The following is a 16,822-nucleotide window of genomic DNA, read 5'->3' on the forward strand; positions in this document are numbered from 1 at the left end:
TGATTGCCCTCTGATTCTTCCAGCATAAACATAGTTTGCCTTTCTCTAATCAGTTATCCATGAGATAGGATGTACTCAGAAACATTAATGTAAAACAGAGCCCTGCCAGAGCAGTGCCAATGTGTTTGTGTGTGTGTGTGTGTGTGTATACGCAAAGAATTTTCCATAATTAATAGTATTATGATATATCATACACATATAATTTTTTCTTCTATAGACATTTGAATGGTCTAATGAAAATAATGCTAGATTTGGAATCAGAAAAACCTGAGTTTAAATTCTGGTGCTAACTGTGTGACCATAAGACAAGTGATTTATCCTACCTACATTAATTTTCTCATCAGCAAATAGGGATAATAATTGCCATAGAATTCTTTTAAGGATAAAATGAAATAATGATGATGATGATGATGGTGATGATCTTCTGAGTTTCTAGTTTAATGTTTTCCTAATGAAACCCATTCAGTAGTATGTGTACATGTGTTTATACATACACATTTGCAAACATTAAAGCACTTTGTTGATGAGTTGTTTTCAGTTAGGTCCTATTCCTCATGACTCCATTTGGAGTTTTCTTCACAAAGATATTAGGAATGATTTGTTATTTCCTTCTTCAGGATCATTTTACAGATGAGAAAACTGAGATAAATGGATTTATGTATCTCACCCAGGGCCATTAGGTACCTGAGGCCAAATTTAAACTCAACAAGATGATATTTTCTGACTTCAGATCTGGCATTCTGTCCACTGCCCCATCTAGCTCCCCCTTAAAACCCTTGCTATTGTAATTGATTGAAGTCAATTGGAGAACATGATATTACCAAGGAGCTATGTGGAAGGAAAAATTCTATACTCTGCATTTTTATTCAGTATTTGTCAGAGTTTATTAATACATAAGCATTTCTTCCTGTCAAGAAAGTCAAACTGGCTGAGTTTCCCCTGATAATTGCAATTTTCTCACATCCATGAAGTGGTCTGTTATATTTTATAATAATAATGAAATAAAAGACAAAATTCTACAAAAAGATTACGGCCCATGTCTAATATAACACTTTTGAGTTATCAAACAGAATTGTCAATATGTCAATACTAGAGGTATATATCTATATCGACCTGTTTTCATAGAAAAATAAAGACTTCCCTACATGATAAATAAAGGGTCACCTCTTTTGATTTAGTCCTTCACAAACTGAGGGACCCTTCCTTTCGCTGACAGAGCCATTCCATCTTTAATCATTCCCTTTAACTGTCCTTTCAATCAGATGAAAGCTAAACTTAGATACATATTTCTTAGTTAATCAAAGACTTTTCTAAACATCAAAAAATTACTAAATCTCAGGTTTCAAAGAATAAAGATTTCTTTGTGAACTTCCTTTTTTCTTTTCAAGAGAATACTGCTAAAAGTTAATTATTTAGATGAGAACAAGGACTTTAGATCAGGATATTATCAATATTATTTCTTGATACTTGATAAAACAACTAAACCTTAGTGAATAGGATTCTCCAAAGATAAAGTGAAAAGCAACTACTACTTACTAACCATATATTTTCAGTGAATAACAAAACATCAAGAAGATAAGTTTAAAACAAAAGCTTTATTCTTTTACTTATCAATACTTAAAAAATATATATTTCTACATGTTTGTGCCAAATCTTTTCCCACTTATCAATTTTGAGCCCTGCTGTGAAATTGTATTATGTGCTCCTGTGATCAAAAATAATTTTTTTTTCATTTTAAAAGAGTTCATATCTCAGCATGATATGAATTTAGAATAGGTGAGCATGCACTGTAAGGGTCTCCCACATTCACAATCTTTCTGATGCAATCTAATTTCCAATTTTCCAAAAAAGAATTAATGGAGCACAAGAGATAACCCAAAGATGGAATTTGAGACTTCAGTGTAGAGGCAGGTTCCAACTACAATAATTCTATATTATAATAGGGTATTGAAAGTCGATAGATAGAATCAGATGAAGATAGAGCTACATGCACATGTGTGTAATATATAAGCCTCTATCTATAGAACATCCTCTTTTTTTCCTGTGACTATCAGGAAATTAGAGACATTTGTAAATCTGTTGAGCCTTTCCATTCCATTTTGAAAATGGAAAATATTAGTTCTATTATATAAAATTTTTACATATTCAGTCTGATTAGGTGACTAAATAATTAATATATACATTTTAATATTATGAATATATGACATCAAAATGTAAAAGTAAATTGTAGTTATCCTATAAATTTATCTTGTTTTGGATATTCACAGATGAATCCAGTGTTGGTTTAGCTATGGAATTAGGAAAATTTGTGTTTATGTCTCAACTTAAACATATACTTATTGTTAAGATTATAAGAGGCAAAGAAGGTTCTAGTCTGAATTGGAAGAGAAAGTTTCCTTCTCTGGGTACTCCCTATATCAATGCAATCTCAGAACCAATCACTATTTCTTTTTTTTTTATATTTTTTTCAAGGCAATGAATGGGGTTAAGTGGCTCCCTCAAGGCCACACGGCTAGGTAATTATTAAGTGTCTGAGGTCAGATTTGAACCCAGGTACTCCTGACTCCAAGGCAGGTGTTCTATTCACTGTGCCACCTAGCCACCCCCAGTATTTCTTTTTAGATATTTACTGGCTGCTAATAATTCAATAATTATTGAAATATTCAGACCTTTGAAAGTAGAAATAGTACTGGATTTTTACATCAATAGTCTATTTTCTTGTCTTGTAAATGGCTAATTTATTGTAATTATTCTCATTTGACATTTTAATCAGTGAACAAAAACCACTTTGTTTAATAGCAACAGGACAGATAGGCCCCATCACCCCTCATTGCTAGAAGTGATGTGATTATATTATTTTTCTCAAAGCTTTCTCATGAAGTCTAATGCTAGATATGCTTATATATGCCTGTATATGTAGTAACTCTGTGTATAATATGCATAAATATATAAGCATGTATATATACAAATATATTTGTATAAATAAGTAACATATTATATATGTATGTATATATGTATACATATGTATACATATGCATATGTGAGAATGAGTCTATACATATGTAGATATGTAACTATGCATCCATATACATATATATGTATATACATACATACACACACACACACACATATATATATATATATAGTGGCATAGACATATCTACACACAATTGAATAACATTTTCCATCTGTCCATTTATCTAGTGTTACCATTAACAAAGGATGTCATAAAAGCAAGGACCCTCTACATTACTCAGGATCCTAAATCCATGCCCAATCCCATTACCTAAAATTCCTTCTCTTTTCCCCTCCATTCAATGAACAATTGGTCCCCCACACACACACACAATAGCACCATGAAACTGTTCACATAGTTTTCATTTATGTTTTGTTTATTGAAAGGAAATGGGAGGGACAGCTAGGTGGCTTAGTGGATAAAGCACCAGCCCTGGAGTCAGGATTTACCTGGGTTCAAATCCAGTTTCACACATTTAATAATTACCTAGCTGTGTGGCCTTGGGCAAGCCACATAACCCCATTTGCCTTGCAAAAAAAAAAAAAGGAAATGGGGCTAAGTGACTTGCCCATGGTCACACAGCTACAAAATATCAAGTGTCTGAGGTAGAATTTGAACTCAGTTCCTCCTGACTACAGAGCCAGTGCCACTTATGTGCTTACTTTTCATTTATGATAACAAGTTATCCCCAATCAGTGATGTTCAGAGGACCAAGCTTTAATGCAAAGGCTATTGCCAGCAGAGTCTTTGCTGGGATTACATGCCCACCTCATATGGTCAGTCAGTTATTGAGTAATTATTATGTGCTAGCCCGAGTGTGACCAATACACTCTATTGCTCCAGAGTATTACTCAATCAGATTTCTACAGATTTCTACAGATTTCCATATTGGTCCAGTTGCCAACAATACCTCCTGTATGCAACATTATCTTATATCTTCTTGACTTTCAACAGACTATTGCCCAAGTTTAGTAATAATAGCACCTACTTTTGTAGCATCTACTATGTGTATGTAGGCTTAGGGCTAAGCTCTTTTCAATTGTTATCTCATTTAATCTTCACAACATCAACCTGAGAGTTAGTTACAATTATACTCATTATACAGTTGAGGAAACAGAGGTGATGTCACTTGTCCAAGTTTAGACATGTCTCAGATCACATTTGAACATAAGTCTTTCTGACTCCAGGACCAATTCTCTATCCAACAGCACCTATCTCTTCAGAGTTTGGTTTTAAGGATGAAATTAGATGGTATTTGGCTTTTTTAAAGGCACAGTAGCACAGTGACTTTTTCCTTCCCTTTCCTCATTTACTTTGTATACATTTTATATTAACATAAACACTTTATATTACTTTAGTAGATATGAGCTCCCAGGGTGTTGAACATTATACTATAGGCATTTAAATTTTTTTGAATGAATAAATCATATAAAAGCCTGAGATTTTGTAGGTTAGTAAATAGAGAATGAGATCAATAAAAAGGATACTATGTGTTAATAGCTTGATTTGACAGAATGAATCCATCATTTTAATTATTTTAATTAACTGGTCATTTTGATTTAAATGGTTAATTTAGACACAGTACAAAGCAAGCTATATAACCTAAGGCAAGTCATTCATTCTATCTGAGGTTTCAGTTTCCTTATCTGTAGGAGGAGGAGATTCCAAACTAAAATTCTATGAATTTTATGAAGAAATTTCTTACATTAAAAATAGGATTAAGTTGTTTGATTCCATGCTTATTTGTAATAATAGTGTGAGGACCAGTGTTTATGTTCCAATTTTGTTGCATAATGGAAGTTATTATAAGCATTTAAATCATATTAAAATTTAAAGTGGTTTATTATGTTATTCCTTTTTATTTTTCCTGTCTAGAAGATTACCAGACAAGGATAGATACTGACTTCTTTGAATATTACTTCGGTACTATAAAATTGTGGTCAAATAATTTTACAGATTTTCCATTGTGTTCCTTTGTCAAGTTTTCAAAAGTAAAAGTAGCACCAAATTCTAAGGTATTTTAAAGTATTATTTTTAACTTATTTTAGATATTTTCCCCTTTCAAGAAATACCATTCATCTAAAGAAAAGAATTGCTTAAACAGCATAATATAATTTTAAAAGAACATAATTCCCAAATAAAATTCTCATTTAAAACAGTTTGTGTTTTTGAAAAATCAAACATATTAAATCCAAGGTTTTGACAAATGATTTCACTTAACTAAGAAAAAGTCAAATGGCAATTAATGATCATCTCTCTATATAGCTCGTTATATATATATATATATATATATATATATATATATATATATATATATATATATATATATTATACATATATATATATCCCAAAGCATATAAATATGCCTCTAAGATAGAGAATGTGTGATTTTTACCTTCTTATCTATTCTCCTTCTCTTTGTTGCTTATTTCATATATGGAGAGCTAAATGGAAATCAAAACCAGTTTTTTTAAAATAAAGAACAGGAAAATCATATGTATTTATAGTGTATTTTGTATTTCAAGTTCATCTCATTCATTGATTAATTTTGATTTTTAAATAAGATGTCTAACTTAGACTTGCAAACTCTAAGTACTCTGTATCAAATTTATGATTATTCTGCTTTTGCATTACAAAAATTATAAAATGAACAGTTTGTTCCAGTAACAAATATCCTCATTGATGGTGGGAATAAAACCTAAGAATTGAGAAAAAAATTCTTGATCCATAAGGGATTGGACTTGTTGCTATTTCATTGGTATAGGATAGTTCCAGAAGATGAAATGTTCCTTACCAATGCAGGTCAGCATTTTTTCTGATATTTATATTGGATTTATTTGCCTATAGCACCTATAGGCTGAATAATTTACCCATAGTCATACAATGAGCGTGGGTCAAAAGAAGAACATAAACTGGTTTTCTTGGATTCAAGTCTAAATGTCTAACTTATAGACCATACTTCCTTTTAGCTAAGAATTGAATTAATTTAACATCATAATACTAATGAAAATTTTCAAAAATTTTTGCTATTTGAGCCCTAAGGGTGACAGTAAAATTAAACATAAAAACTCTTTAATTCATAGTTCACTAATTTGAATCTAGTGATAATACAGACAGGACCTAGGTTAACATTTTACCTTTGTTTACCAAACCTAATTAAACAGAATGATTTGAGACTTGTCCTAGCTTACTTCCCTTCATTTAACTGGCTCTAGGACTTGGCCCATTAACTTCTTCCTTTCACAAGCTCTTTTTTTTCCAAATACCATTCTTCATCCTTCAGCTCAACAGTTTAGTTTGTGAGAAAAGCCTTTTTAATGATGAATGATAAATAATTTACTATTTACTATGTACCAAGCTCTGTCCTAAGTTTTGGGAATATAAATACAGGCAAGTAAGATAATTCCCAACCTCAAGGAACTTACAGTCCAATTAAGGAAGACATAAATAAAGTAGAACTATAAAAAAGGGAAAAGAGAATAACTGTAATATATATTGTGGCCTGGTATAGCAATAGCCAGAAAATGATTGGAACCTTTGTTTTAGAAAGATAAAAATCACCTGTCCGAGTCTAGGGTGGTTCTGATGTGAAGAGAAGTAAGAGAGAGAAGAAAGATAATAAGCACCTATTCAAGATCTACTATGCCAGGTCAGGCAGTTAAATGACTCAATGGACAGAAGGCTCACCTTGTGCATCTTTCTGAGTTAAAATAGGACCTGAGGCTTTTTCTAGTTGTGTGACCCTGGGCAGGTCACTTAACATAGTATGCCTTAGTTTCCTTATCCATAAAATGAGTTGGAGAAGGAAATGGCAACCCACTCCAGTAATTTTATCAAGAAAACTCCAAATGGGATCACAAATGTTAGACACAAAGGACAATTACATCAGGAATAGTGTTACGTGATTTACAAATGCTTTCTTATTTAAGCCTCATGTCCTGATATATAAGTTATAATTGTATCTGCTTTCCACTTGAGGAAACTGGGGCAGACAGTTTAAGTGATTTGCCAAGGTCAAACAACTAGGACATGTCATAGACTGGATTTGACCTCAAGTCTTCCACAGTCTCCATGCTAAGTCATCTACTTAAGAGGAGGGTTGGAGTAGAGGCATCATGTTCTAGAAATGTCTGGAAAGTTACATTCAGACAAAATAAGGCAAATGCTCAATTCTCAGTATAATGTCCTTCTTTGGGGGGTTTTAAGAATTTAACTACTGAATTCTATAAGGCTATATAAAGGAGACCACAATGGCATATTCAAGTGGAAAATTTTTCATGTTGTGGAGGTCCTATAAGGAGCTAGATTGTATTTTCTTAGTTGTCTCTCCCAATCCCATCTGCCAGGTTTTATTCTTGGAGTCAGCTAGAAGATTCCTGTTTGGATTGATGGTTAGTTTCAAGATTCCAGTTTTCATTATCTCAGACTCCTTAGGACTGATAAAAGGGAGATATCTTCCAACTTTTAGATATACATAAGCCTAACAGGAAGTAAACAGGAAGAAACTGTGCAATTATCATCAGTTGAGTCAAGTAAGAAGTGTCAAATAGAAGGCTCAAGAGAGTGGGGCAGTGTTCAGCAGATGCAAATAAATATTGAAATTATATATTTGAAACACATTCTCAGTTTTGGCTGCTCCTGTTAGAGGCAATTAGATGTAGCTAGAAAGTGTTGTAGCTTCTGAGGCTGGTGATAGGATTTAGCTGATTAGTGGACTGTATCAGAGTGAAGAGAAGCAGCTTTTTAGCAGAATAGAGAATTCTGGATAATTTTGTAGACAAAACGTAGAATTGTTTGCCTTCTTTGACTGGGAATCCTCCCTAAATTTTCTGCTCTATCATTTCTTTGAAGCTGATCTATCCATGAAAATGAATTGAACAATATTCCCTGACTTTGTATGAAAGAACCAAGACTTTGAATAGTGATAACATGGGACTAGATAAGAAGAATTTAAAGATTTGCTTATGAAGGGGGGCGGGATTCTGGGAAGATGGCAGAATAGGCAGAAACTTCTAGGCTCCCCAAATTTTCTCCACAAACAAGTCAAAAAAATCACCTTAAGGTGAATGTAGAGCAGAATAAATAAACAAAAGTTGGGACAGAACAGTGTTCCCCCTTGCCTCAATCACAGGAATTCATACTTCTGGGACAGAGTTGTGGAGTCTAGCAACTGATGAGGATAGAGAGGGAACCTCTGCTATTAAGGGATGTTAGTTCAACCTATGTGGCAGAGTTGCAGTCCTAAGCAAGAAGGAACCACCATACTCCCAATGGGTGCAGAAGCAGTTGTACCAGGATGCTGATACTTGTGGACAATAATGGGAGAGTTGAGTTCTTGGTCTTGGTTCCAGGGAAGAGGGGATAATTGAAGGTTATAGCCAATGGAGAGCTCTCAAAGAGTAAGATCATTTCCAGCACAGTATACAGAGGAGCTTGGGCAGTGGGGGGTGGGGGAAGAAATGCAGAAGTTGAATCCAGGACAGAACTACTGAGAGGAATATAACAATTAACTGCTAAATTTTTTTTAAAAATTAAATGAGCAAACAAAGGAGAAAATAAAAACATTAGTATGGGCAGATAAGACCAAGGTTTATATTAAGAGGAAGATACTGAAGCCAAAAAACAAAAAGAAAGAAAGAAAAAGAGAAGCCTCTCTTACCCCAAAGAGTAAAAATCAAATGCCTTTTGTCCAAAAACAATTCATAGATGAACTCAAAATTTAAAAACCAAATAAGAGAGATTAGAAAAAATCAATAAGCACAATCCAAGAAAAGCAAGAAGCTTATGGAAAGAAAATTAATCAACTGGAAAAGGAATCATAAGTTAGAAAATGACTCCTTGAAAATTAGAATTGGGCAAGGGGAATCCAGTAAAGTTATTAGAAATTAAGAAATACTAAGACAGAATTTAACTTCTAAAACTTAACTTTGCAGAATATGAGATTTTCAGCCACAACCACAGTTCTTTAACTCATCAATATATAGTGTTCCAAGCCAATAGAAGACAATGCAAAAGACCTCATAAGAAAGACAACTGATCTGGAGAACAAACAAAAAAGAGAAAACATAAGAAACCTGAAAAAAATTTCTTGATACAATAATTAAGAAATAATTAATGTAAATTGTCCTGAGGGGTAGCTAGGTGACACAGTTCAAATCTGGCGTCAGACACTTAATAATTCCCTATGTGACCTTGGGCAAGTAGTCACTTAACTGAAAAAGAAAAAAAAGAAAATTGTCCTGAAGTGTTAGAACAAGAAGGAATACTAGGAGAAAAAAATCCATAGCTAAGAAGAAAAAACACTAAGGGCAATAAGAAATACAAATTGAAGAGCAAAAGAACTATGATTGTGACTTGAAAATCTTATAACCAGCAAAATTAAGCATAATCTTGAAGGAAAAAAAATAAAAGGACATTCGCTGAATTACTTAGACTTTCAGGATTTCGTTGCAAAAAGACCTGAACTTAACAGAAAGTTTGACATAATACAAGATTCAAGAGAAAAACAAGGTAAACATCAATGACTAATCAGTTACAAGGGACTCAATAAGAACAAATTTATAGGGAAATGTAAAGGATATGTCTAAGATTACTATTAGTAATTGGGTAGTTCAAAGGAAAGACTGGGGTAGAGTGAGTAGAGTGGAATTCTAAAAAATAATATAGTAAAGAAAAAGATTTTAAAAAGTTATCAACTTATGCTAACATGTGGTGAGAGGAATAATTGATGCAGAGGAATTAGTTGGACTACGAAAGCTTGTAGTTCCAGAAACCTACTCTCATCAGGAATGGGTTAAAGAATGGATAAAAAATATATACATACACACATGCATGCATACATATATACATAATTATTATATATAACCTTTCTTGAAATGGAAATTTATTGCTTTATATTATGAGTCCTCTTTTATGTTTTGCTGCTTACATGAAAATTTTTTTTATTTTGTTTTTAAGCTTAAAAAATAAAAAAAATTAAAATAAAGATTGTTTTTAAAAAGAAAAAATTATACATTTAGGGTGATGAACTGTGTTCAATTGTTTCAGTTATGTCATAAGGACTTAAATTCTAATCCTTTAACTAAGTGGAAAAATAATGTGGTAAAGAATTGAGATCAGTTTTCACGAGACCAAATGGTCTCTCAGAGGTTAGACTTCCCATGGCCTTTCCCCTTGTAATCATTCCTCTTACTTCACTATCAGTGAAGGAATAAAATTGATTCACCAAGGAAGATTCTGCATTTCATCTGGTTAGATAAGGTACTGGACACTGAGATCCTTCCTCAAGTTAACTGCCAACCATTCAAATGCTACTGCAGAAAGTTCAGCTCTATAAGCTGATCATATTCAAATGACAAAATGAGATTTGCCTGAAGGATTATTTTAAAGAGAACTCACATAAGGCAGAAGCTCACATGGTGAATAGAAGTGATACAAAGACACTTTTAAGGTCTCTTGATATGAGCAAAGGAAAATTACGGTAGCTCAAAAGAAATGTGAGATGAATAAATTTAGAGTTATCTCCCTCTGAAATGGTATATATGTATGCATGTATGTATAGGCACGATTTGTGCCTAACCTATGGTAGACTCTTTTGAGCACAGATTGGTATGATCAACCATAGCCCTATTAGTATGATGTAATTTTGATCCTCTTCTAGCATGAGAAGAAACACCACCACCAAAAATAATCTGATTCAGAAGTAAGCACTCCAGCCGCCACCAACAGGAGAATTTGCATTAGTCCAGTGTATTGAAATATTACAAATCATCTTCCTGCTAAAGTTTTATAAATTACTTTCATATGTACTCTTTGTTATATTATGATCTTCTTGAAGATAGGGCTATGTTTTGGTTTCTGTTTTTCTCATCTACCGTAAGCTTGGTAGTAGTTAATAGTTCCTAAAGAAAACTTCTTGATTTACTATAAATCAAAAGGCCCAAGTTATACCATTAAATAATTATTTGATACAGGGCAGGTGAATTCACCACTTCCTGCCTCAATTTTCTTGTCTATAACATGTGGAAGGTGTGACACAGGATACTTAAATTCTTACCCAATTCAAAGAAGAATAATAAATTTCTCAAAACACTAAAAATGAAAATTACTCACATTTTACTGATCAATAACTCAGGATTAAAAGTGAATGATGAGTTTATTAGTATCAGGAATTAACAATAGTGTGGGGAAAATCAAGTGAACCTTGGATTTTTTTTATATTAAACTTTAAAAGTCAAAATTAAAAGCTGAAAATGTTCAGAAATAATATTTTAATTCTAACAAATATAGAAACAGCTATGTCATTATAAAGAGTTCTACTGTTTCCAAATTTGATTTATTTCTTAAGGAAAAAAATTTGTGGAACCCTTTCTTCAATTTTAATATAACTATATTTTGACAATTCAAGTTTACTTGATACCAAAGTATGAGAAAACTTAAGGAGAATTTTCTCTTAGTCAGTATCAACAATTACATTTTATCTGATCATTCAAACAATTTATTGTCAGGTCAGTTTTTGTTTTATAAAGTCAAAGTTATATTGCAAAAATGTTATTGCATTGCATCTTCTGTTCAAAATTTCAATTCTAGCAAGTTTCAGTGTTTGATTCCATATTTGAAAGATGATGGAGGAGAGACATCTTTCCCCATAAAGGGGAGAAAAAGCAATAATCTTTTTATCCCATCTTTAATAGAGTAAAAAAAAATCTAGATTTAGAGAGAGGATTATATGTTAAAAGTCATTCTGTGTAAGAACTATGTTTCTAGAGAGTTGTATTTTCTATTAAATGACAGAGAGGAGACTCCAATTTAAATGACTTATCCAATCAAAAAAAAAAACACATTTATTAAGTCTATATAATGTGCCAGATCATATGCTAAACTTTGGAGATATAATTAATATCTTTATATTATCACAATCTCTACCATCAAGGAATGTATAATCTAGAAGGGAAAACACTCTACCAAAGAAGGGAGTAAGTTAGAGGGGAAAACTAGGGATCATCGTATTCCTTGGAGTTGAAGTCAATCAGAGCAATAAACTGGGGTAGACCAAAAAAGTCTAGTTTCTTCCTATAAAGAAGCATTTGATTCCTCCATCATCCAGACCTCCATAAAGAGGGGAGAAGAGGCTGAGAGAGGGAGTGTCAATCATTAAAGTTAGAAGCATGCTGATGAGATTAGAGAGATGATTTTAATGGGAAGAGCATCTTGTTCTGTGTAGTTGGAATCAGGAAAAGCAACAGAATCAAAGTAGAATGTATTTATAGTAAATGTTTTTACAAAATGAATAATCCTTTTTCAAAAGTGAATTATTGTAGGCTATTTTATTGCATTTTTTTACTTTGAAATTTGAATTTTCTTTAAGTAAAACACAATTATGTTCCAAATTTTATGAAATTCTTCATCCTAAAGACTGTAACAATGAACTAGGCAGAAAAATAAAAGGTAAACCTGGTATCATAGGTTTATAAGTCCACTGATGTACTTAACTTGAAGTTTGCAAATTCTCTTCGTTATTGTAAGTGAGGGTCTTGCCTGGGAAAAAGAGAAGTTAAGTAACTCCCCATGGTCATTCAATTAGATGGTTTCAATCACAGAAATTGAACCCAGAAATTTTTAAGTCCAAAGCTAGCCCTCTCATCACTAGTCCAGTGTTTTATCTAGATAAAATAGGATAGGAAAAAATATGAACATACACATACATATAAAATGCATTTATATGTGATATTTATATTGTTAGAATTATGTTATACTATATTATATGTTTGTGTTATATATAATAAGAATCATGTATCTGTATATACATTTAAGTCTTTCTATGTCTATTAGGCTTTTTGTAGAAGCAGATCTTTCAGTTATGTACTTCTAGAGGCATCAGAATAAGAAATTATTAGCTATTTTACATATTTGAAAATAATAATTATTGTGTTAACACATAATACTTCAAAGATATATAATTTCATGAGAGGACATATAAATAATCATCTCACTATTATGGCACACCATACACCTTCCCCTTCCTATTATTTTTAATTACTTACTGATCAATTCTCTGGTTATGTCATTCTGTTTAATTTGTATAATTCATATAAGATTCTTAATAGAAATGCACAGTATAAGATTATTAATATTTTCATTGTTTTGTATTATGGATATTAGTAATTCAATCATGTTTAGTTTAGATGACAATTTACTTATTTTCATTTTTCAGTTTGCATAAAGTTTTAATGGATCTTCAGAACCAACAATTAATACATTTAACTGACTGGTTATCAGAAACTGAAGCTAGGACAAAGAAAATGGAGGCAGAACCTCTAGGTCCTGATCTTGAAGATCTAAAACGTCAAGTACAGCAACATAAGGTTAGTTCTAAAAGCTATGTCATTTTCTCTACTGCTGAATGTTTGAATAAGTTTATGTGCATACCTAAATATATTGAATATTTATAAAATATATTTCAGTAAGCTTCTGTGCAGAATTTCTTTTTAATTTTATAAGTTGATAAGCTTATAAATTTGAGCTTTCGTTTATGCATGCATTATCCATATTTGAAAACAATCCAAACATATTACTGGAGTAAAACAATTGGAATATGGAATTTATTTAAATTTTCTAACTTACCTGGAAGAAAGACTCTATAGAGATTAGATTGAAATTCAGTTTTATATGATTGAAATTTCTTTATATTTTCCCTTAAATTCTTAATATCTAAACATTGAAAACCTCAGCTAAACTCTAAGCAAAATATGCAATTCTAATAGCATTTTGCAACAAAATGCAGCATCTCTGCATTTTATTATTTTGTATTATATTTATTTTGTCTCTATGTTCATTTGCTATTATGAACTCTGAAAGCAGTAAGCACTTTTAGTCTTTAGAAATGAGCTTGATAACATCATTATTTTTCTAGGATAAAGTAAATTGTATTTTAGGCATGGTAAATTGTTCAAAGTATTCCAGAAATTTGTTGCTGAGATGTGACAGGTAGTATTTTGAGAAGAACCATTAATGTATGGGAGCACACAAATATGGATGTGTATAAATATATATATATATATATATATATATATATATATATATAACACATTATATTTAAGTATGTAGATATGTATGTGTGTATATATTATATGTGTGTGTGTGTGTGTGTTAAAAATTCTTAGGAGTTTTGTTGTTACTGCAATGTTTCCTTACTGTTTCTTCTAATGGAAATATTCTATTTCCTCAGCTCTCTCCCTTCTAAGTTTGTCCTTTCTCTCTCTGCTACTGAACTTCACAGTGACTTCTGTTAGAAACCACACTGAGTGTTCCTAAATTGCTCAAGCTATAGTGTTTTTTCCTCATGCGCTGAGTTCCATATTCTTTGCTGTTGTAGACAGGACTATGTTATAGTGGTATTGCAAACAAAACCGACAGGACATAGATCAAGGTCAGCACTAGCCAAGAGAGGCAGCTCTATCACACTAAAAACTAACAAACCTTTGCCAAGACTGCCTTTTTCTACTTTTGGAGTTAGCCAGTTAAGAACCATAAAATAGCAAGTTTTTGACCAAAGCAAGTGGTACATAATGCATCTTCATATCAACTCTTTAACACAATTTTATTTGGGGGTAGCAGAGAGAACTTAGTTAAGTAAAAAGCTCATCTGGGGTGCTAGTTATTAAAGAAAGGAAGCATTTCTTTTAATATCATTCTATTTTAGGGGTGGCTAGGTGGCGCAGTGGATAGAGCACTGGCCTTGGAGTCAGGAGTACCTGAGTTCAAATCCGGCCTCAGACACTTAGTAATTACCTAGCCATGTGGCCTTGGGCAAGCCTCTTAACCCCATTGTCTTGAAAAAATCTAAAAAAAAAATATCATTCTATTTTAATTAATTTTTCTTGCTTAGAATAAACCTCAGTTGTTTTTCTTGTATTGTAGGAATGTGAGTACTACTGGTGCCATCTAAATTACAGCAGCTTCAGACCCCTTGTCTCCTTACTCTAGTCATAGCTATGTATATACAGATGACCATTTTAACGATCCTCATTACCTATCCTAACTTCAAATAGAATGCTTAATGTCTTTCTCAAAGATACTAATTATACAAATGTTATCCATTGGTAGGCATTTCAACTACCTCCCTATGTTAATCTTAAACTTCCTAGTCTTATATAGATGGTTTATTATGAGTGTGTCCTTTATGTTTACCAAGGAGAAATAGCACAGTCTCTTCCTTTATTTTTTTTAAGTTATGAGCAAATACACCTGCCACCTTGTAAATCACCTACAAAGATATAGCATTCATCAAGAACTTAGTTTTTGTGATAGAATGAAACATCCAACAAAGTAAAAATGACAGAAAGGTAATGATGTGCATTGTCATTCTTGTACTACATGGCAATTAATCATAAATGGTAAGCAGTTCTTGAATGTGTTTATAATTTGTATTTTTCTACATGGCCAAACACAACATTTGTAGGGTCAGTGAGTACATAAGATCAGAGTATTCCAGAAATCCATGATAGACAGGTTCACCTCACTGTAGTTTTTTCAGATATGACAGAGTAGACACTGGAATTTCAAAGTAACCTATACTTAGGACAGAATTACTTCCTTCACAAAGAAATCTGAATACAAGCAAGAATAACCAAACAAACAAACAAACAAACAAACAAACAAATAATAAACAAACACTGCATGGAAGCTACCTTTTTTCTCCACAAAGGAAATTATTGCTTGATGAGGAGACTGTGACAATGACCAGTTCTTCCTAAGGTGGGAAAGGAGGAATGGAGAGAACTTGAAAACTGGGGAACAACTTTTCTACCTACTTCCAAGATATATGTGACATTATTTAAAAGAAAAATCCTAAATTTCAACCTCTTGCAGATATATTGCTGAAATCCAGTTCCTAATAGGAAATACATTACAAAGTGGGCAGAAAAAGAAAATTAATAATAAATCGTGATGGATAGGGAAAAAGAATTAATAAAATTCTTAGTCATATTTTAAAAATAGATGTTAATTTCTCATAAGTACACATTAGCAAAGGGGATCTCTTTTTTTACCTTTGCTTTTTAATTAAACCAAGAAAGATAAATTCATGATCCTTTTTTAGATGAAAGTGTTCAGAATGAAGCATTATTTAAACCCTCATGATTCATATACAATTTTCCCCCTAAAAACAGGCAGGATACAGTAGATTTATGAAATAAGGAATCTTCACAATTTTGACAATAAAAATATGAGTATGTCATTGAAATCTTTAGAATAGTATTCTCTTCCCTAGGTATCTTCTTTGCTTGAAATAATATAATATTCGAGCCATTTAGCACTGTGGAGGCATATATCTAATAGTGGGGTCACCTCTAGCTGTTTTATTGAAACCAATGCTACCAAAAAAGCAAGAAAAGAATGTGATCCCCGTCCTGAATTAAAATTCTGCTCATGCTGAAAAGTTCTCTCCTATGTAGTAATTGGAGGTCAAGATAAAAATGTTTGCAAATATTTCAAGGGTTGCATGAATATTACAGATAGAGCTCTACATATTTTGTGACAGTGCCCTTTGCTATCTTCATTTCAATAAAATTTTATTATGTGACCAACTGGAAATTCAACTCTTTGAAATACCTGGAAGATGACTCATTGCTCTCAAATTGGTAATCAAGTTACCTCAAACAATTGATATTATATTGGTAATGCTATTAAACTCACCAAATCCTGTATGTCTTATATAGTTTCAGAAATTTCAATTTTCAGAAAAATTTGGAAGTGATCAATCATTTTTCATTACTATTACCTTTGGGAGAAAAGTGAGCTTTATAT

At 32.2% G+C, this 16,822-nt stretch overlaps 1 protein-coding gene across 1 annotated transcript in view; it reads left to right on the plus strand.

The window, feature by feature from the left end:
- The window catches only part of DMD (dystrophin), a 2,282,785-nt gene that overhangs the window by 658,781 nt on the left and 1,607,182 nt on the right, over positions 1–16,822 (plus strand). Inside the window, exon 13 of the mRNA XM_074220296.1 lies at positions 13,230–13,380. Coding sequence (XP_074076397.1) covers positions 13,230–13,380 — 151 coding nt within the window. The remainder of the gene's footprint in view (positions 1–13,229; positions 13,381–16,822) is intronic.

Source organism: Macrotis lagotis, chromosome 1 (assembly GCF_037893015.1).
Source record: "Macrotis lagotis isolate mMagLag1 chromosome 1, bilby.v1.9.chrom.fasta, whole genome shotgun sequence".
NCBI classification, from domain to species: domain Eukaryota; kingdom Metazoa; phylum Chordata; class Mammalia; order Peramelemorphia; family Peramelidae; genus Macrotis; species Macrotis lagotis.